The sequence below is a fragment of the Geotrypetes seraphini genome, chromosome 4 (assembly GCF_902459505.1).
Source record: "Geotrypetes seraphini chromosome 4, aGeoSer1.1, whole genome shotgun sequence".
NCBI lineage: Eukaryota > Metazoa > Chordata > Amphibia > Gymnophiona > Dermophiidae > Geotrypetes > Geotrypetes seraphini.
In genome coordinates, this window is record NC_047087.1 from 34,878,027 (window position 1) to 34,899,842 (window position 21,816).

The window sequence follows — 21,816 nt, forward strand, 5'->3', positions numbered from 1 at the left end:
ACATCACTGAAACCATAGGCGCAGTGTGTGACAGCCTCAAAGAAAGCAAACACAATGCTGGGCATCATCAAAAAGGGTATCACAACCAGGACGAAGGAAGTCATCATGTCGCTGTATCGCGCAATGGTGCGCCCGCACCTGGAGTACTGTGTTCAATACTGGTCGCCATACCTCAAGAAGGACATGGCGGTACTTGAGGAAGTGCAGAGGAGGGCGACTAAACTGATAAAAGGTATGGAAAATTTCTCATACGCTGACAGGTTAAAAACGCTGGGGCTGTTCTCCCTGGAGAAGAGGAGACTTAGAGGGGACATGATAGAAACCTTCAAAATCCTAAAGGGCATAGAGAAAGTGAATAAGGACAGATTCTTCAAACTGTGGGGAGCCACAAGCACTAGGGGTCACTCGGAGAAATTAATTGAAAGGGGACAGGTTTAGAACAAATGCTAGGAAGTTCTTTTTTACCCAGAGGGTGGTGGACACATGGAACAAGCTTCCGGAGGAGGTGATAAGCCAGAACTCTGTACAGGGGTTCAAGGAAGGTTTGGATAGGTTTCTGGAGGATAAGGGGATAGAGGGGTACAGATAGAACTTGAGGTAGGTTATAGAAGTGGTCAGAAACCACTTCACAGGTCGCGGACCTGAAGGGCCACCGTGGGAGCGGACCGCTGGGCGGGATGGACCTCTGGTCTGACCCAGTGGAGGCAACTTCTTATGTTCTCCCTCCCCCCCAAAGCCCTGTTTCAGTACTGCAAGGGGAGGGCAGCCAACGTATGTCGATGCCGCACGAAAACAAAAAAACATCAAATCGGCAGGGGGACAGAAGAAGAAGCTCCCGACGCAGGACAGAAATTTAACCCTTTTTCCTCCATCGGAGTCATCCTTATCACAGAGCTCCTCTTCAAAAGTGGTTTCCACTTCAAAACATTTCAAGGCTCCCACGGCCTCAGCCTCGCGGTCCTTTCCTGTGCTACAACCTGCTACTTCAAAAAATACAGGTAACGCTTTAAAGTCTTCTAAAAGAAAGGGGGAGCCTTCTCCTATGCTAGAACTATGCTATGAAGATACTATTCTTCCCAAAAGGGTTTCTCTGCCTGCTGTGCAAACAGAAACGCATTCACATGGAATAGAGTCTTTTCAGGCTATGTCTGTTTTTTTCTCTTTGTGTCAAAAGTTTATTCTGAATAGTGCTTCCTTTTTGCAGCCTTCTCACCAGCTTCCTTCTGTTCAACCGGCTCAACCCGCTTCACATTTAATTCAGCAGGTCACCCCAGAGGAACCTTTACTTTCCATTTCATTGCCACCTTCACCTCTTCTGTCATGGGCTCCAGGCTCTTCTCCGAGACAGGAACTTCACTCTTCTCCTGCTTGGTCAGAATCCAGCATCCTACCAGAGTCTGACCCTCAGCCAAAGCAGCCTATTCAGCTGAGCTCCTTTGAAGAGTATGCCTATCCAAAGTTTATACAAAAAGTTTCTTCCTTACTCAGCCTAAATGAGGCAGCTATTCCTACTGGTAGCAAGAAAAAATGTTTGGAGATTAAGTATAAAGTTCATATTTTAGCCCCTGGTCACGACATGCCTCAATTGTGTCAGAGTCAGCCAGTAAAAAAGCTAAAGTCTCAAGGGGACCTTTATCTGCTCCCCCGGGTAAAGACCTTCACCTTCTTGATTCCATGGGTCGCAAGGTGTATCAAGGTTCTATGCTATCTTTGAAAATAAGTGCCCACCAGCTGCAAATTCTACATTTTCAACACTCTATTTTGTAGCAGTTGGATTCTGCAACCCCTGAAGAGTTCCCAAATCTAGTTGCCCTGCAGGAATATACATATCACCTCATCAAGACTAATTACAATGCCTATGATATGCAATCTAGAACTGCAGCAGTCGCTAAAGCATCCAGATGCTCAGCGTAGTTAAGAGCATCTGATCTCCGGGAAGATCTGCATGAAAGATTAGCAGATGCTCCCTGCTTGGGTGATAGTCTTTTCAATGAAAAAGTCAAAGCAATGGTTTCCCAGCTGAAAGAAGATTTTTTTTACTAGTAGGGAACTCTCAGCACATTCTTCTGAGCAGTCTCACCAATTTCGACGGCCATTGTCTTCTTTCACTTATCGACGGCCTTATCATCAACAGTTTTTTCAACAATATTACCCATGACATAGATTTGCACCATACAATTGTCCTATTCCACAAAGAAACCAATCATCTGCATCCTTTCTACCTAAACAGCGTCCAAGAGACAGGAAGCAGCTATCTATTCCTCAGCTTCCCGCTTTAAAGCCTTTGCCTGGTTTTTGACCATTTACCAGTGGGGGGGGCGGCTAACTCATTTCTTTTCAACCTGGCAGACTATCACGATGGATCAATGGGTTCTCTCCATTGTGGTACAGGGTTACTTTCTCAATTTCCTTCCCAAGGTAACTCCCTATTCCTATTCAGGACATTTGCAAAGCAGCAACATGGTCCTCTGTATACACTTTTACTAAGCATTATTGTTTGGACCAGAGTTTTTCACAGGATGTTCGATTTGGTCAATCAGTTTTAAGAAACCTTTTTGCAGTATTACTGGTTCTCCACCACCCAAATACTTTTTTCATGCTTGGGACTCACCTACAAGTGTGCCTGCATATCCCCTGCTTGTCTCCAGAGAAAGTAAAGTTGCTCACCTGTAGACAGCAGGGGAATCCAGTCACACTTGCCCGCCATCCCCTCTTTTTCAATCCTTATTGCTAGGGACAAAACTGGCATTCCAAGGGGAGGATCGATGGGAGTACTGACTCCCGCACATGCCCAGTAAGTGTAAAGCTTACTTAGCTAGGGGAGAGTACCGGCGCATAGGCTTCATCAGCGGACTTCACCTACAAGTGTGGCTGCATTCCCCTGCTGTCTACAGAGAACACCTATTACAGGTGAGCAACTTTGCTTTCTCTTCCTATTTTTCTCCTCTTCTATGGTCAGGCATCTCTCTCTTCTTCCCACCCCGGATCTGACATCTCTCCCTTCCTTGAGTCATCTCCCCCCCTAGTGTAATATTTCTCCCTCCTTTCCTTCCCGCTTTGAGTCCTAACTAACATGCTCTCTCCCCATGCACCAATTCTCCTTCTCCCACCCCATGTCCATTTCTCCCTCTCACCCTGAAACTAATTTTCTTTCTCTCCTCCCCAACACCACTCACAATTAACATGCTGTCTTCCTATGTATCATTTTTGCCTCCCCTCCACCCCATGTCCATATCTTCCTCTCTCATCACGCTCCTTCTAAGAACATAAGAATTGCCACTGCTGGGTCAGATCAGCGGTCCATCGTGCCCAGCAGTCCGCTCACGCAGCAGCCCTTAGGTCAAAGACCAGTGCCCTAACTGAGATTAGCCTTACCTGCGTACATTCCGGTTCAGCAGGGACTTGTCTAACTTTGTCTTGAATCCCTGGAGGGTGTTTTCCCCTATAACAGCCTCTGGAAGAGCATTCCAGTTTTCTACCACTCTCTGGGTGAAGAACTCCTTACGTTTGAACAGAATCTGTCCCCTTTTAGCTTTAGAGAGTGCCCTCTCGTTCTCTCTACCTTGTCTTTATCTACTAAGTCTATTCCTTTCATTATCTTGAATGTTTCGATCATGTCCCCAGTTTTCCTTCCTTCCCTCCCCCAAATCCACTCATAACTAATATGCTCTCTCCCCATGCATCATCTCACCCCTACAGCATTCAGCACCTCTTCCTTCCCTCTCCTTCAAGTTCAGCAGCACCTTTCCCTTTCCCTTCTGCCAGGTCCAGCAGCACCTCTTTTCCCTTTCTCCTTCAAATCCAGCAACACATTTCCCTCCCCTGTCCAGCAGCACCTCTTCCTGTCCCCCATGTTCTGCAGTACCTCTTCTCCCCTTACTCGCCTCCCCTGTCCAGCAGCACCTCTCCCTTCCCCATGTTCAGCAGTATCTATCCTTCCCCTAGCAGCAGCTCACTGTGTGTTTTTAATTTCCCCACCCAGCTGCTACTAGTATTAGTTTAGCCATGGTTCCATCAGGTAACTTCTTCTTTCATCGGAGGCGGGCCAGCCTAGCAAAGGCCCCAAGGCTGGCTGATGGAATTGCTGGCTAAACTAATGTTAGCGGTAGCTATGTGGCAAAGTTAAAAGCACATAGTGAGCTACCGCTGTTAGTCCGGGGGGGGGGGGGGGATGCTGGGGAGAGAAGAAGAGGAAGTCAGGAGATATGCGACGACAGAAAGAGGATTAGAAGACATACAGCGCCTCGTGCCCCCTGAGAATGGTACACATACCACATTGAGAATCTCTGTTCTACAGGAGTGGTGAAGGGTGGCTGTGTGGTATCTTTTACAAAAGTGGAGATAGAGAAGCAGGAAACTATAGGCTTGTACGTCTTACTTCGATCGAAAGGTAATGGAGATATAGCTCAATGAAAAGATAGTGATTTTCCTGGAATCTAACAAGATCCAAGGCAACATGCTTTCACCAAAGGAAAATTGTTTCAAACAAACCTGATATGATTTCTTAGACTGGGTGACCAGAGAATTGGATAGTGGACATGTGCTGGATGTAATCTACTTGGATTTCAGTAAGGCCTTTAACATGGTCCCTCATAGGAGCTTCATAATTAAACTAAGTGGGTAAAAGTTAGGACATAAACTGGTTAACTGACTGACAGGCAGCAGAGGGAAGCGGTAAATGGAGTCTAGAAATAATAATAATAACAGCTTATATACCGCAATACCGTGAAGTTCTATGCGGATTACAAAAGATTAAGCAAAGGTACAAATTGACTGACTTCAAGAGGGGAAGAAGAAAGAGAAGTAATTAGACAGGAAATTCATTGTTGAGGAGAAAAGTGATCAAAAGGACAGTAGGTCGCTATTGAGAGGAAAGAGATAAGTGGATCAGTTGTCAAGATGTTTTAGGAACAGGTGTGTTTTTAGACGTTTCCTAAATTCCTCATAAGTAGAGGGCGAAAGTAATTGTTCTAGGTCTTTACCCCATGATGCTGCTTGGTGTGAGAGAAGGAATTCATGGTGTTTTTTTCAGTTTGCAACCTCTCACTGGGGGGGAAACGAAGTTGGAATGTGAACTTCTCTTGTGTCTGTTGGTTGAGAAGGAGAAAAGGTCAGTAATGTATTTGGGGGCAAGTCCGTGTAATGCTTTAAAGCAGAAACAGGCAAATTTGAACTTTACGCGTGCCTTCATCGGCAGCCAATGTAGCTGCCGGTAGTAGGGTGTCACGTGGTCAAATTTTTTTAGTCCAAAGATTAGTCTGACTGCCGCATTCTGCAACAGTTGTAGGCGTCGCATATTTTTTTGGGAAATTGCCAAATAGGCGATGTTACAGTAGTCAAGCAGGCTTAGTACGAGGGATTGGACTAGGATTCTAAAACCCGATGTAACAAAATAAGCTTTAAGGGATCTGAGTTTCCAGAGAGTGAAAAATCCCTTTCTGATTAAGGAATCTACTTGGTCTTTCATGGTTAGGCATTGATCCAGAGTTACACCTAGTATCTTTATGAAGGGCTGGATAGGGTAACTAAGATTATTAATACAGAGGGGTGATTTAATGTCAAGTGGATGTGGTGAACAATGAAAAAAGTCGTTTTATCTGAATTAAGTTTGAGCCTAAAGTTTGTCATCCATTGTTCCATCATGTTTATAGCTTCTGAAGCTTTGGGAATAGTTTCGGAGACAGAATTGGTGAATGGGATGATCATCTGCATAACTAAATAGTTTTATCCCCAGCTGGGTTAGCTTCGTGCCCAGTGAGGACATGTAGACGTTGAAGAGCAATGGGGATAGTGGAGAGCCTTGGGGCACACCGGATGGATTGCTCCAGGTGTCGGAAAGCTCATAATTAAAACGAACCTGATAGGTGCGGGATATAAGGAAGCCACGGAACCAGTTCAGCACCTTATCCCGGATACCAATGGCATCTAGGCATTGCAGCAGTTTCATGTGGTCCACTAGATCAAAGGCAGAACTCATATCGAATTGCATTATCAGGGCATTAAGGCCTTTACTAAACAGTAGGTGCAAATTGTCTAAGATAGCCGCAATTACTGTCTCCGTACTGAATAATGGCCTAAAACCAGATTGAGTTTCATGGAGGAGAGAGAATTGATCAAGATAACCCATCAGTTGGGTGTGAACCAATCCCTCCATAATTTTTATAATAAACGGAATGGAAGCTACCGGTCTATAGTTGGATATTAGGGCTGAGGATACTTTATGATTTTTTAGAATTGGGGTTATAATAATGTGACCATTATTAGAGAGGAACTTCCCATTGTTTAGGTTGTAAGCCAAGTATTGCATCAGTGATAATTTAAATTCTAAAGGTGCTGCTTTCATAATTTCTGGGGGGCATGAGTCCAGAACGCAATAGGATCTAGATTCTAGAGTATTTGTTATATAATCTGATATAATCATTCCACTCTAAATCCTGAAAGGAGCTCCAGATCATGTCTGCCGGTATATCATTTCCTTGGGTGTTCGCTATTTGATGATCACAAGAGTCGTTTGTTGAACAATGGATTCTAAGGTTCTTAATTTTAGAATCGAAGTACAGAGCTAAGTCATTTGCAGAGGGTAGTTTAATGTTGTGAGTGGGTGAGGTGTAGCGAGTGGTGTCAAATAAATTTGTGATTAGGTTGAATAGCTCTTTTGTATTGATTCCTTGTGATCCATTACAAGATGAGTTGATTTTAGTGGAGTAGAATGCTTTACGTTTGTCTTTTAACATTTGTTTGTAGATTTTTATGTTAGCTCTCCAGTTGTTACGGTCGGCTAGTTCTGTTTTTTTCCAAGTTCTTTCCAGTCGTCTAGCTAGTTGTTTCATTTTTAGAAGTTCGATGTCAAACCATTTGTTATATTTATTTGAATTGCTTTTGCTATTATGTATGATCCCAAAAATCGATTCCTTCATCTATCTCTGTTTGCAATTCGTATTGTGACCAGAATTCTTTTGGATTAATATAGCCTCTTGTGTGATGTTCTCTTTTTATAATTGGGCGTGTTTTAGATTTATGATAAGACCAGAATAGCTGGAAATAATAAGTAAAATGGTCAGACCAGATATCATGAATCCAGGTGCCTTTAAGTAGCGAAATGGCAGGGTCTGGGACATCCTTTGTGGACATGGCTACCACATCCAATTGATGGCCTTTTTCATGTGTTTGTGTGAGTAGAGGAAGATTGTAATTGAGTAGGGATAGAAAGTTTTTGAACTCTATCGCATTTGTGTTGTCCACTAGAGAATGACACGGTGACGGTTTACCCGCGGCCACCGCATTTAAGCCGCGGGTCACCGCCGAAAACGGGGAAGAAAACTAGCAGTCGCTGCGGTGACGGGGACAAGGCCATTCACCGACCGCGGAAACGGTGAACAGGTTTGTCCCCGCGGGCCAATGTACCCCCTTCTAGGAACCGCTATTTACCTGTGTTTCACCGTGCTCCTCATTTGTCAGATCAACCCTTCCTGCCAATCGCAGCAGAAGGGTACCCAACCCCTCCTGCCGGTCCTCCCAATGGCCTCCCCTAAGATCGCCGGCAGGAGGGTACCCAACCCCTCCTGCTGGACCCCCCCCCCAACGAACCCTCCCACCCCGGAACCCCCTTAGTCTTACTTTCCAAGTTGGACCGGACAGCTCCTCGCTCATCTGGCCAGCAGGCCTGCCTCCGTCCAAATGAGGCGGGCCCGCCCCTCCCCTCCCCTGCCTAACCCACAGGATCCTAGGGCCTGATTGGCCCAAGCACCTAAGGCCCCTCCTATAGCGGGAGTGGCTTTAGGTGCCTAGACCAATCAGGCCCTAGGATCCTGTGGGTTGGGCAGGGTAGGGGCGGGCCCGCCTCATTTGGACGGAGGCAAGCCTGCTGGCCATACGTGTGAGGAGCCGTCCGGTCCAACTTGGAAAGTAAGACTAAGGGGGTTCCGGGGTGGGAGGGTTCGTTGGGGGGGGGGGTCCAGCAGGAGGGGTTGGGTACCCTCCTGCCAGCGATCTTAGGGGAGGCCATTGGGAGGACCGGCAGGAGGGGTTGGGTACCCTTCTGCTGCGATTGTCGGGAGGGCCGTTGGGGGGGTCTACAGGAGGGGTTGGGTGCCCTCCTGCCGTGATCGCTGGGGGGAGGGGAGACTTGCAGCCGTAGCCGCGGTCACTATGCTAATCACGGCAGGGAGATCTTTGCCGCGATTAGGTACAGCGGCCGCGTCTAATTACCATATAGGCTAACATTGTAAGCATTTAAAGTACATGTCGTGTTTGTTTTTGCATTGCTAGCCCCAGGGGTGGTGGAAGATTAGTGATTGAAAAACTGTATGAAAAATAACTATTTTAAATTTAGTGATCAAAATGTGTCAGTTTTGAGAATTTATATTAATTAATTTTTTCTCTGCGTGTTTTGTTTTTGTATAGTTATTAACTAATATTTAACTAAGTTTTAAAGTTTTAAAGAATGTTTCCTTTATACGTAAATAAAGAAAAGTGAATGGGATTGCAGTGGCGGTGACGGGGCGGTGAATGGGGTGGCAGTGGCGGTGACGGGGCGGTGAAGAGGATGGTGAGACGGGGACGGGGCGGTGACGGGGATGGTGAGACGGGGACGGGGCGGTGACGGGGATGGTGAGACGGGGACGGGGCGGTGACGGGGACCAATTTTTTCACCGTGTCATTCTCTATTGTCCACTTCATCTAGGTGTAGGTTTATGTCGCCTGCGATGATATTATAAGAAGGACCAATTGAATTGTTTAGGACAAATGCAAAGAAGTCTTCTTTGGCTTTTGGCCAGCTTTTTGGTGGGACATAGAATGATATGCAGGATAGGGATTCTTCTAGTTGACAGTTGCTAATTTTACAGGCTAAAATTTCTAAATGGTCTGTCATTTTGGAATCCAGAAGTTCAAAGTCAAATCCTTCTTTAAGAATAATTGCTAATCCTCCTCCTTTTTTTCCCCACGCGGTTTAGCGGAAGGATTTTGAAATTGTTTGGTAGGAGATCAATTATTATTGGATCATCTTCAGATAGTAGCCATGTTTCAGTTAGTAAAAGGCAGGCTATTTGCTTGTTGATGATCCAATCATTAATTAGGAAAGCTTTATTCCTGATAGATCTAGTATTAAGGTATGCACAGGAGACAGATGTGGGTGTGATAGTTTTGGTAGCGGTAGTGGTTTTGACGGATTTTACTTGCCTTATTCTTTTTTTAAGTGTTCGTTGATGTCTTCTTTTATTTGAGATAATGGTAATATGATTTATTGTGTTTTCTTGTGAATTAGTGATGTGTAAAATTGATAGATCCGGGTAGTTGATTGATTGTAATTGTGGGTGGAGTGAGTTAACATCTTTGATGTTGCCAATTAACAGACAGATCAGTAAAATCAGGAGGGGATTCATGTTAGCAGGGTAAAGTATTATTCCTAGCACAAAAAGTGTAATGGAATGCCTGTGAATTCTTGAGTTATCGTTTGTATGGTTGTTAATTGGATTGGCGTAGTTTTGAAGGTGGTCCAAGTAGATATAGTTTGTTAAGCAATTCTATTGCAAGTCTCTAGTAATTACGCAAGCATCTAACAATTACTCATTCATTTAGCAACTATATGTGTCTTTGATGATAACACAAGCCTCTATAGTTCCTAGGTTGTCCTAATTCAAGTCTCTAACAATTATACATGCAATTAACAGTTACACCTCCATCTAGTAATTGTATGTCTCTGATGGAAACATATACCTAACAGTTATTTATGCAGGCAGGCAGTTCTGTCTTCTAGTCTATGGGCTCCCGGTAGTTGCGGCTGGTCCCGCTGCTGCTTAGGTGTAAAAGCAGTTGATCTCCCACTGCTGCTGATATTTAAAAGCAACTTCGTTAAGGACAAATACAGGGACTTGTGTATAAACACTAGTCAGTAAAGTAGCTATCATAATGAATGAAAGACTGACTATGATGGTGATAATTACCAGTGAGGAGAAAGCAAATGACTCTTTAGAAAAAATGCTCAGAGAAGTGAAACTCTGAAGAGGAGGTGAAAACCTCCTCTTGAGGGAAGAGTTTACCGTCCAGTCATTGCATTATCTTGTGAAACATCACTCTCTGACCACTGGTAAAATATATGTCAATTGTTAAATTGTTCTTGCAAAGTCGACATAAAATGTTCAAAAATTCTTATGCAAAAAATCTCTCTCGCTGGAAAAATGATGCAATGCACTTATCTGTGAAATACTCTTAAGGATCTTAGGGCTCTTAGGGGTTCCAACGCGGCCCCGTTTCGAGTTCTGCTTCAGGAGACCCAGATACACTTTTTAAACCTTCTGTGCAATCGTAATGCCTTTCCAAGAGATAATCTGAAATACAACAAATCTTTATCAATACCACACACAGCACAGAAGAATGCTCAAACAAACTACGCTGTGGGGAAACATAACATCTTATTGGCAAAAAAGAGAAGGAAGGAAGCGCTAGAAAATCACATACCGTTCACTAAATTCGGAAATTCCAAACGACCCTGTAATTTTTCATTTTTTTCATTTTTTCAATAGCCTTTATTTACAGTGACAGTTGTTCGTTTGCAACAGTAACCTCTTGACGTTATGACGTCATCACGTTTCGACGGAGGTTACCCTCCCCCTCCCCCTCTCTTTAGTATAAATCGGGTGAGGTGGGTAACGGTCTCCGTCGTTTGGAATTTCCGAATTTAGTGAACGGTATGTGATTTTCTAGCGCTTCCTTCCTTCTCTTTTTTGCCAATAAGATGTTATGTTTCCCCACAGCGTAGTTTGAGCATTCTTCTGCGCTGTGTGTAGTATTGATAAAGATTTGTTGTATTTCAGATTATCTCTTGGAAAGGCATTACGATTGCACAGAGGGTTTAAAAAGTGTATCTGGGTCTCCTGAAGCAGAACTCGAAACGGGGCCGCGTTGAGACCCCTAAGAGCCCTAAGATCCTTAAGGGTATTTCACAGATAAGTGCATTGCATCATTTTTCCAGCGAGAGAGATTTTTTGCATAAGAATTTTTGAACATTTTATGTCGACTTTGCAAGAACAATTTAACAATTGACATATATTTTACCAGTGGTCAGAGAGTGATGTTTCACAAGATAATGCAATGACTGGACGGTAAACTCTTCCCTCAAGAGGAGGTTTTCACCTCCTCTTCAGAGTTTCACTTCTCTGAGCATTTTTTCTAAAGAGTCATTTGCTTTCTCCTCACTGGTAATTATCACCATCATAGTCAGTCTTTCATTCATTATGATATTTCAAAGCAGGCAGATTGATCTCTCCAACGGACTGCAGGGGGAGGAGCTCACATGCCTGGCTGGATCGGGGCAAAGGGCTCCTGGTAGTGGCGGCTGGTCCTGTTGCTGCTTAGATGTAAAAGCAATTGATCTTCCTAGCGGACTGCAGGGGGGGGCGGAGCTCACACTCCTGGCAGGATCGGGTCTGTGGGCTCTCTGTGGTTGCGGCTGGTCCCGCTACTGCTTAGGTGTAAAAGCAGTTGATCTCCCACTGCTGCTGATATTTAAAAGCAGGCAGATTGATCTCTCCAACGGACTGCAGGGGGAGGAGCTCACACGCCTGGCTGGATCGGGGCAAAGGGCTCCCTGTAGTAATGTAAGTAGTGGAGTGCCTTTGGCTGATTCTATTCAACATATTTTTGAGTGACATTGCTGTAGGACTAAAATGGAAAAACTGCACTGCTGCATAACAGAAATTAAAAAAAAACTGGATGACTGCAAATAAACTACAGCTCAATGCACCAAAAACAGAACTTCTCTATATGCATAAAGACTCCTGCACATACCCCTGCCCATCTCTTTCCTGGGGAAATGACACCCTTACAGCCAAAGACAAAGTCCGCAGCCTAGGAGTGACTATCAACTCAAATCTGTCGTTCTCAGACCATGTATCAGATTTAGTATCTTCATCCTTCTACTACCTCTGCCAACTAAAATGCATCCGTGCTTACTTTTCAGAAAACGATTTCGCTCAGCTACTATACGTGTTTGTACTATCCCGCTTAGATTACTGCAGCGCTCTACTAGTGGGTTTACCAGCAAAAACACTCTCCCGTCTACAAGGTGTGCAAAATGCCACAATCCGACTCCTAAAAAATTTGGGCTTCTGCAACCATGTCACCCCTGCACTAACATCCATGCTATCCAAAACAGCTGCCTATCCAAAAACGATGCACCATTAAAGCCTTAGTGCTAGCTCTCAAGACTTTCCACAAAATGACACCAAACTACATAACATTAAAACTTCAAAATTACGTCCCCAACCGATCACTGAGATCCCAAACTGAAAAACAGCTGGTCCTGCAACCAGGCCGCTCATTCACATCTGTGACAGCCCGAGGACGCTCATATTCTCATTACATACCCAGAATGTGGCATGTCATCCCCTCATCCATAAGATCACTAGACAGTCTTTGGAACTTCAGAAAAGCCATGAAAACCTTTACAAGCCCAGCTCCTTGAAGACCCAGGTCTACACCCTGGACGGCTGGAATCCCAAAGACACCACCTAATATACCAAATGGAATCTCGCTAAAATTTGCATGCTACCCCAAATATAACCTGAATTACTACCACATTCTCTGACAACAAAGAAGCACCCACCTGCAAAGAAAACCTATTTCACTTCCTAGTAAATCTACACTGAAAATGCTGCAATTTAAACCACCCTATGTCCACTGTCTGTATTTGTAAGTCTAAATGTTATATCTATACTGTAATTGCTATAAGCTATACCCTTGTCCATGCTGTAAATGCTGTAAAGTCTATGTCTCACTAAAATTTGTCCTACCCATAATATGAATGGGTTCCTTTGGGAGGATGGGCTAAATCAGGGATCTCAAAGTCCCTCCTTGAGGGCCAGAATCCAGTCGGTTTTTCAGGATTTCCTCAATTAATATGCATTGAAAGCAGTGCATGAACATAGATCTCATGCATATTCATTGAGGGCCTCAAGGAGGGACTTTTGAGACCCCTGGGCTAAATAAATGACTAAATAAATAAAAGGAAAAGTGTGCCCTCCTTGCTGTTCGCTAATATGGCAAACAGCATGATATTCTAGAGATGAGTATTTTGATTTTAATTAGGACCCCCATGATGTATGATCCATTTATAATTTTTGTAAATTGTCCAATTATATTACCATATTAGCTGATGCCCCGGCTTTGCACGGGTATTTAATTATAGCAATAACACTGTAAATGGATTCAAATAAACATACTTTATAGTGGTGAATGAAAGTATTTTTTTACAGCTTAATAAAAAGTACAATATTCAAATTAAAAAGTGAAATATTTGACAAAATGAATACAATACAACTAACGCAAAACGTGATTATAAACAACAATTTTAGTTTCACCTCCTGGAGCAAGAACATATAAATTCTTGGGTGAAGAGACCCCCAGAACATATCACCCCAGTTAGTGAGGGATCTGCATACCAAGTTTCGTTCAAATCGGTCAAGCCGTTTTAGATTTACTGTGAGAATGGCAGCTGTTTACATTTTTTCCATTGACATGAATGAGTGAAATCTGATGTTCTGTTTGTAGCTCCACCCACGTGTGCAGGTGGGCCGCGAGACCCCCAGGACATATCACCCCAGGTAGTTGGAATTACTGTGAGAATGGCAGCTTTTTACATTTTTTCCATTGACATGAATGGGTGAAATCTGATTTTCTGTTTGTAGCTCCGCCCACATGTGCAGGTGGGCCGCGAGACCCCCAGAACATATCAGCCCAGGTAGTGAGGGATCTGCATACCAAGTTTCGTTCAAATCGGTCAAGCCATTTTTGAATTACTGTGAGAATGGCAGCGTTTTACATTTTTTCCATTGACATGAATGGGTGAAATCTGATGTTCTGTTTGTAGCTCCGCCCATGTGTGCAGGTGGGCCGCGAGACCCCCAGAACATATCACCCCAGGTAGTTGGAATTACTGTGAGAATGGCAGCTTTTTACATTTTTTCCATTGACATGAATGGGTGAAATCTGATTTTCTGTTTGTAGCTCCGCCCACGTGTGCAGGAGGACCGTGAGACCCCCAGAACATATCACCCCAGGTAGTGAGGGATCTGCATACCAAGTTTCGTTCAAATCGGTCAAGCCGTTTGTGAATTACTGTGAGAATGGCAGCTTTTTACATTTTTTCCATTGACATGAATGGGTGAAATCCGATTTTCTGTTTGTAGCTCCGCCCACGTGTGCAGGGGGGTCGCGAGACCCCAAGAACATATCACCCCAGGTAGTGAGGGATCTGCATACCAAGTTTCGTTCAAATTGGTCAAGACGTTTTTGAATTACTGTGAGAATGGCAGCTTTTTACATTTTTTCCATTGACATGAATGGGTGAAATGTGATTTTCTGTTTGTAGCTCCGCCCACATGTGCAGGAGGGCCGCGAGACCCCCAGAACATATCACCCCAGGTAGTGAGGGATCTGTATACCAAGTTTCGTTCAAATCGGTCAAGCCGTTTGTGAATTACTGTGAGAATGGCAGCTTTTTACATTTTTTCTATTGACATGAATGGGTGAAATCTGATTTTCTGTTTGTAGCTCCGCCCACGTGTGCAGGTGGGCCGCGAGACCCCCAGAACATATCACCCCAGGTAGTGAGGGATCTGCATACCAAGTTTTGTCCAAATTGGTCACAGTGAGAATGGCAGCTTTTTACATTTTTTCCATTGACATGAATGGGTGAAATCTGATGTTCTGTTTGTAGCTCCGCCCACGTGTGCAGGTGGGCCGCGAGACCCCCAGAACATATCACCCCAGGTAGTTGGAATTACTGTGAGAATGGCAGTTTTTTACATTTTTTCCATTAACATGAATGGGTGAAATCTGATTTTCTGTTTGTAGCTCCGCCCATGTGTGCAGGTGGGCCGCGAGACCCCCAGAACATATCACCCCAGGTAGTGAAGGATCAGCATACCAAGTTTAGTTCAAATCAGTCCCACAGCTTTTTACATTTTTCCCATTGACTTGAATGGGTGAAATCTGAAGTTCTGTTTGTAGCTCCGCCCACGTGTGCAGTTGGGCCGCGAGACCCCCAGAACATATCATCCCGGGTAGTGAGGGATCCGCATACCAAGTTTTGTTCAAATCGGGCAAGCCGTTTTTGCGTTGGCAGCTGTTTTACTTTTTTTCCATTGACATGAATGGGTGAAATCTGATTTTATGTTTGTAGCTCCGCCCACATGTGTAGGTGGGCCGTGAGACCCCTAGAACATATCACCCCAGGTAGTGAGGGATCCGCATACCAAGTTTCGTTCAAATCGGGCAAGCCGGTTTTGCGGAGGCAGTTTTTACATTTTTTCCATTGACATGAATGGGTGAAATCTGATTTTCTGTTTGTAGCTCCGCCCAGGTGTGCAGGTTGGCCGCGATACCCCCAGAACATATCATCCCAGGTAGTGAGGGATCTGCATACCAAGTTTCGTTCAAATCGGGCAAGCCGTTTTTGCGTTGGCAGCTGTTTTACATTTTTTCCATTGACATGAATGGGTGAAATCTGATTTTATGTTTGTAGCTCCGCCCACATGTGCAGGTGGGCCGTGAGACCCCCAGAACATATCACCCCAGGTAGTGAGGGATCGGCATACCAAGTTTCGTTCAAATCGGGCAAGCCGTTTTTGCGTTGGCAGCTCTTTACATTTTTTCCATTGACATGAATGGGTGAAATCCGATTATCTGTTTGTAGCTCCGCCCACGTGTGCAGGTGGGCCGCGAGACCCCCAGAACATATCATCCCGGGTAGTGAGGGATCTGCATACCAAGTTTCGTTCAAATCGGTCAAGCCGTTTTTGCGTGATCGCGGCACATACATACATACATCCGATTTTATATATATAGATAGAGAATATTTGTCTTTTTGGCAATTTAATAAGAATGATTGCTATACTAGAAATTAAGGGCTCCTTTTACTGAGGTGTGCTAGCGTTTTTACTGCACGCATGAAATTACCACGTGCTATACTGCGCGGTATGCTTCTAGAATAAAGCCAGCTCAATGCTGGCCTTAAGGCCTAGTGCACGCGGCAATTTTGCGCGCGCTATTCCGCACATTAAAGCCCTAACTGTTTGTGTTTATAGAGTTTTCATGATCTTTTTTTTTTTTATAACCTACCTTGATCTCTCTCTGGTATAGATAATTAACAAATGTAATGTAATATTTTTGTGTATGATACCACGATTTGCAACAGAGAGGACTCTCTTGAGGAAGTGGACAACATGAGATGAGATCATCAAAAATTAGAAGAATGGTTGAATGTTTGGCAGTTAAAATGTAATGCAAAGAAGTGAAAGTGATGCACTTGGGGTGTAAAAATCCAAACGAGCAGTATGTGCTAGGGGGTGAGAGACTTTGGGGTAATAGTGTCTGAGGATGTCAGGGCAGCAAAACAACGTGACAGGGTGGTGGCTATTGTCTGAAGAATTCTAACTTGCAAAGAGAGAAACATAACCAGCAGAAGAAAGGAGGTGTTGATGCCCCTCTACAAGATGTTAGTGAAGCCGCACTTGCAGTATTGTGTCCAGTATCGCTTCAAGGACATAAAAAGTCGAGGCAAGTCAGAGGAAGGTGACAAAAATGGTACAGGGTTTTTGCCATATAAGAAGAGACTGGAGAACTTGAATATACCTATGCTAGAGAAAAGGAGAGAGAGAGCGGTGATGTGATACAGACATTTAAGTATTAATATACAAAGAAACCTCTTCTAGAGATGTAAGGATGGTAGGACTAGAGGACATAAATGGAGGTTGCAGGGATGTACAATTAAGAGTAACATCAGGAAATGCTTTTTCACAGAGAAGACAGTAGACACCTGGAACACCCTTCTAGGAGAGGTAGTAGAGGTTTAAAAACAGTGTATTCTGCCCCCATATTCAGTTCATCTTGGGATGCACTAGGGTTGGGACTAAGGCCCAAGGTGCACTGGGAGGGGACTAAGGCCCTGATTGGCTTAGGGCCTTAGGCCCCTCCCAGTGCATCCCAAGATGTACTGGGGGAAGGGCCACCATTTTGAAGAGGCGGCCCTATCGGAAGTGGGCATCCCTCCTGCCGATGTTTCATCCAAAGGTACAGGGGGATATTGGAGGTGTGGGTGGGTGGTTGGGAGAGGGGAAGGGGGTTTGGGTGGTGTGGAGGGATGTCGGGCTTAGCAGGAGGGGGCTCTCTGGAGGGGAGTTGGGAATTGGATGGGAAGGAGAGAGAGAGAAAATGGGACTCTTCCTGTCAGTTCAGCTGATTGCAGCAAGGGAATCCCCGATCACCTGAGCTAGCTGGCCAGCTGACCAGGGATTCCCCTTCTGTGATCAGCTGATAGCAAGCTGTACCTTATTTTTGAGATCCCCCAGCAAAGATAGGCGCCGGAAATGTAAGCTGTTTAAATAGCATTTCTAAATTAACTTAGATATCGGTAGGCACCTGCTGGTGCCTAAGTTTTGGTACCATTTATAGAATATCCCCCTAAAGGGTCCATGTACTAAAGCGTATAAAGCTATTAAGGCACTAAAGAGGGAAGTTATCAACAGGGCTACCACAAACACAGGTTATTTTAACACAAGGGTTTCATTGAATGAAATGGGACCCTGTGCTCAAATGGCATGACTTGTGGTAAAATACCCCGTCTTAACAGTAGCCCATGTTATAACTTCCCCCTTACTAAGAGCAAGCTAACCACTACCACAAAAGTGTGCCAACAGCTACCGCAGTGGAGTGATGATTGCCTGTACTTCTTTGCATGTTAACAACATATGGTGTTGGCAAGAACTAGAGGAATCATGGGGGCATGGACTGTATAATGTGGTGAGCTCCACTTGGTACCTCCTTCAACTACAGAGGATACACTGGGCATGCCCCCAACAATTAGCATGCAGCCTTTGCACCTAACGTGTGCTGATTTTTACTTTAGGCCACGTTAAGAGCAAAAACTTATTTAGTAAAAGCCCCCTAAGACGACAATTCTATAAATGGGCACCTACAATTAAGCGGCCAGGAGAAACTTGGTAGGAGCCTATTCTATAAAGGAATGTAGATGTCTTCTTTCCTTGCTAATGCTAAACTAACCACTTAAATATATGCATATAAGTTAGGCACAAGCAGCTGTGCCATGTAGAACTGGTGAAAGTATTACCGGTAGTGCCCAAATATACTTCCCTTTGACATGTGCGCTGTGTAAGCTAAACTCGTTTTTGCAGAATAGCACTAAGGTGGAATTTTGGCAGCTACCTGCATATGTGCATAAACATTTACAAATGTAATGTGCATATACTTTTTTTGTCTATATTATACCTTTCTAAGAGATTAATTAATGTGGTGTGGACAAATATATATATCTACATTCATATTTATTTATTTATTTTGTTATTGCAGGCTTTTGGTTTGACAGTTGTGGCTTTATGTTACTTGGATATGTGTCTTCTTGGAAAGGTAATGAAAAAGAAACAACCTTCCAGTAGCCGGAATCAATCTCCCCAATCAGAATGAAACTGAAAGCATTTAACTATCATGAGATTCACATGGTCATCTATTCGACAGTTCAGATGACCTAATTAATCAACTGAAATGACAATACTCTTGTTTTCTGCCACTGAGAGTGTATGATTTCATTTTTCTAAAAAATCAATTTATTTTAACATAATACTGTAAAGTTTTGTATTTTTATTTCTCTAAATAAACACAGAAGCCAAGCTTTAAAACTATTATTTAAACATATGGTGCCTCAATTTCTTTGTTTTGGCTTCACATAATAAGACATTTATACATTGGTGCCAAATGCCATGACTAAATTTACTAAAGAATTTTCCCCATTTAGGGCTTGATATACTAAGGGCCTGTTTTACAAAGCCGTGCTAGCGGCTGCTGCACAGTAATGTCCCCGAAGCCCATAGAAATTTAAAGGGCTTCGGGGCTGTGGCCGTGCGGGACAGCAGCTAGCACGGCTTTGTAAAACAGGCCCTAAGGTTTTTCTTCCATTGTGTTTATGAATATCTACTATAATAAAACGCTAAGTGTGCATGCACAATCTTACCTACGTGTTCCATTACACGTAGGTCGATAGCACAGAGAAGTGTACATGCACACATAAAACGGTCCCTGCAATTTTGTCGGCTCCCTTACTCTTCACGCTCTCCCCTCACTCACAGTAAGTCAGTTTGTCATTGCCACCCCCCAACACCACACTAACTTTCTCTACACACCTGAACCCCCGTTGACCCTCCCATCCAAACCTCCCACTGTGGTCTCACCCTACCATCCAAACCTCCCTTTCCACAATCTGGCCGGTTTCCTTAGTTGCTTGCTGGACCACCCACCTTCCCTTCTCACGGTCTCAAAAAAAAAATGATAACTGCTGCACAGGAAAATGGACAGGGGAGGGAATGCTGATGTAGCTGCTGCATAGGGAAGTGGGGGGGGGGAATAAAATGCTGCACAGGGAAGTGGAGTGGGAGGGAAATGCTGCACAGGAATATGGAGGGGGAGAGAATGCTGATGTAGCTACTGCACAGGAAAGTGGAGGGGGGAAATAAATGCTGCTGCATAGGGGACAGAGAGAAAGACACATAGAAAGAAAGACAAATAGTGGGAGGGAGGGAGACAAAAAGAAAAGAAGAAGAAAGGAGCAGAGAGAGAGACAAAAAGAATGAAAAACAGCGGCAGAGAGAGATAGAAATAAAGAAAGACAAAGAGACATATATTCTAGCACCCGTTAATATAACGGGCTTAAAAACTAGTGTTAAAATAAGTGTGAAGGAAGAATTGGTGGTGGTTTATTTTAATGGACTAAATTAATACATCTGAGAAAATCTTTGGGCTCCTTTTATCAAGCCGCGCTAGCAGGGTTAGTGCGCCCGACTTTTCATCACGCGCTAACCCCCGCGCTGTCCTAAAAACTACCGCCTGCTCAAGAGGAGGCGGTAGCAGCTAATGTGGCCGGCGGTTTAATGTGCACTATTACATGCGTTAAACCACTAGCACGGCTTGATAAAAGGAGCCCTTTGTGTGTTTAAATTTTTATAGCATTTTAACAAATTACACATTTAGGGCAATTCTATAATCTAAGTTCCAGTTTTGTGCCTTTTGCATCTACAGCTCTCCCTCAGTATTTGCAGTTTCCCTATTTACGAATTCGATTATTCGTGACTTTTTTCCTTCTATTTTCTTCTTTTTTTCTTTTATTTGCAGGCTGCCTGAACCTCCCCAGACCTTACCTGGTGTTCTAGTGGTGACACGGGGCAAGAGTGATTTTCCTATGCTCCCTGTGCAGAGCCATCATCAAAATGGCTGCCTTGAGTTCCCGTTGTAATCTCTCTAGACCACCAGGTAAGGTCCGGGGAGGCAGGGGTGGGTCAGAGCCGGCCCAAAAATGTATTTGCGATTTTTCCCCATTCATGGGCCGGCTCTGCACCAACCCCCGCGAATACGGAGGGAGATCTCTATACGTGTACATGTACATCTGAAAGTGCCAGCAGGGTGTCTGAGAGCTATTTTGTAACTGTGTGCAAAACTTACATAAATACAAGAGGAATATGCACAGTTTTACAAGGAGCAAATAAAAATTTAAAGGCAATTGTTGAATTACATGATAACATGAACAGAGCTAGCGAAATGCAACATATGTACTCGTCCATTGCCTGTTGGATAGTTCATCAACGCATAGTGCAGTGTTAAGCCTTTAGTCATGTGACAGTTAAGAGGTCAGAAACATGGATGTTCCATTGCAAGATTGCACCATTGAAGAACAACGTTCAGTAGTGCGCTTTCTTTGGGCAGAGGGAGTGAAACCTTTAGAAATTCACCATCGAATATTGACTCAGTATCGACATAGCACCATGAATCAACGAAAGGTTTATGAGTGGGTAAAAAGGTTTAAAGCAGGAAGAACAAGTGTAACCGACGAAGGTCATTCTGGTCGTCCCTCAGCTATGGAACCAACTACCCACACAGATAAGGTCACTTGACTCACTAATGTCCTTCCGTAGAGCAATAAAGACCTTCCTCTTCCAACAATAGGGCCTCAACTGAACAGCTTCCTCTGTTTACTCTCCAATTACTCTTTGCTAAGACTAGGCTGGACCCTCGAATAATTCTGTAATTGTCTAAATGTAACCAAATTGTTGTCATGACTAGTCTGTTCTTAAATTGATTGTGAATGTTAAATTGTAATCCGTTCTGAGCTTCTGGGAAAACGAGATAAAAATTTAAATAAATAAATCAACATTGCACACATAAGAGCACATTGAAAGGGTAGATGCCTTGATTATAGAAGACTCAGTTGGCTGCAAATTTGGATATCAGCTATGGATCTGCATTTGCCATAATGCATGATGACTTGGGATACAGGAAAGTCTGCGCACAATGGGTTCCCAAACAGCTTATTGATCTGCACAAGCAATAGCGTGTGGAGGTTGCGACCCAGTTCCTGAGATGGTATGAAGAAGATCTGAGTATTCTGGAGAGAATTGTCAACAGCAACGAGACATAGGTGCATCACTGTCACCCAGAGAGCAAAAGACAAATCCTGATGAATTAAAGGAAGTGGTGCTCATCTGGCTTTGGGAGCAGCCGAAAAACATCTTTTCTGCAGGAATGCAGAATCTAGTTGAATGATATGACATACAACAAATGCGTCATATTGCATGGGGACTATGTGGAAAAGTGATATGTTCAATTGCTCAGTTACTTCTATTAAAGCCATTTACTTTTTGATTTACCCTCGTACATGCAACTTACAGAATACTGTAAATTACGCATGCCCCTGATGCAGTTACACCAGGTCTTTGATTGGTGCAACTGCAGTTGCATAAGTGTTAGGTGCACGGA

The 21,816-nt window shown here is 43.9% G+C and overlaps 1 protein-coding gene across 2 annotated transcripts in view; it reads left to right on the plus strand.

Moving 5' to 3' along the window:
* LOC117359976 (chemokine-like factor) overlaps positions 1 to 18,840 on the plus strand; it is a 56,484-nt gene extending 37,644 nt beyond the window's left edge. For both annotated transcript variants that reach the window (XM_033943484.1, XM_033943485.1), the window contains one exon: positions 18,367 to 18,840. In XM_033943484.1, the coding sequence (XP_033799375.1) occupies positions 18,367 to 18,480 (114 nt within the window). In that variant the 3' untranslated portion in view covers positions 18,481 to 18,840. The remainder of the gene's footprint in view (positions 1 to 18,366) is intronic.
* The last annotated feature ends 2,976 nt before the right edge of the window (positions 18,841 to 21,816 follow it).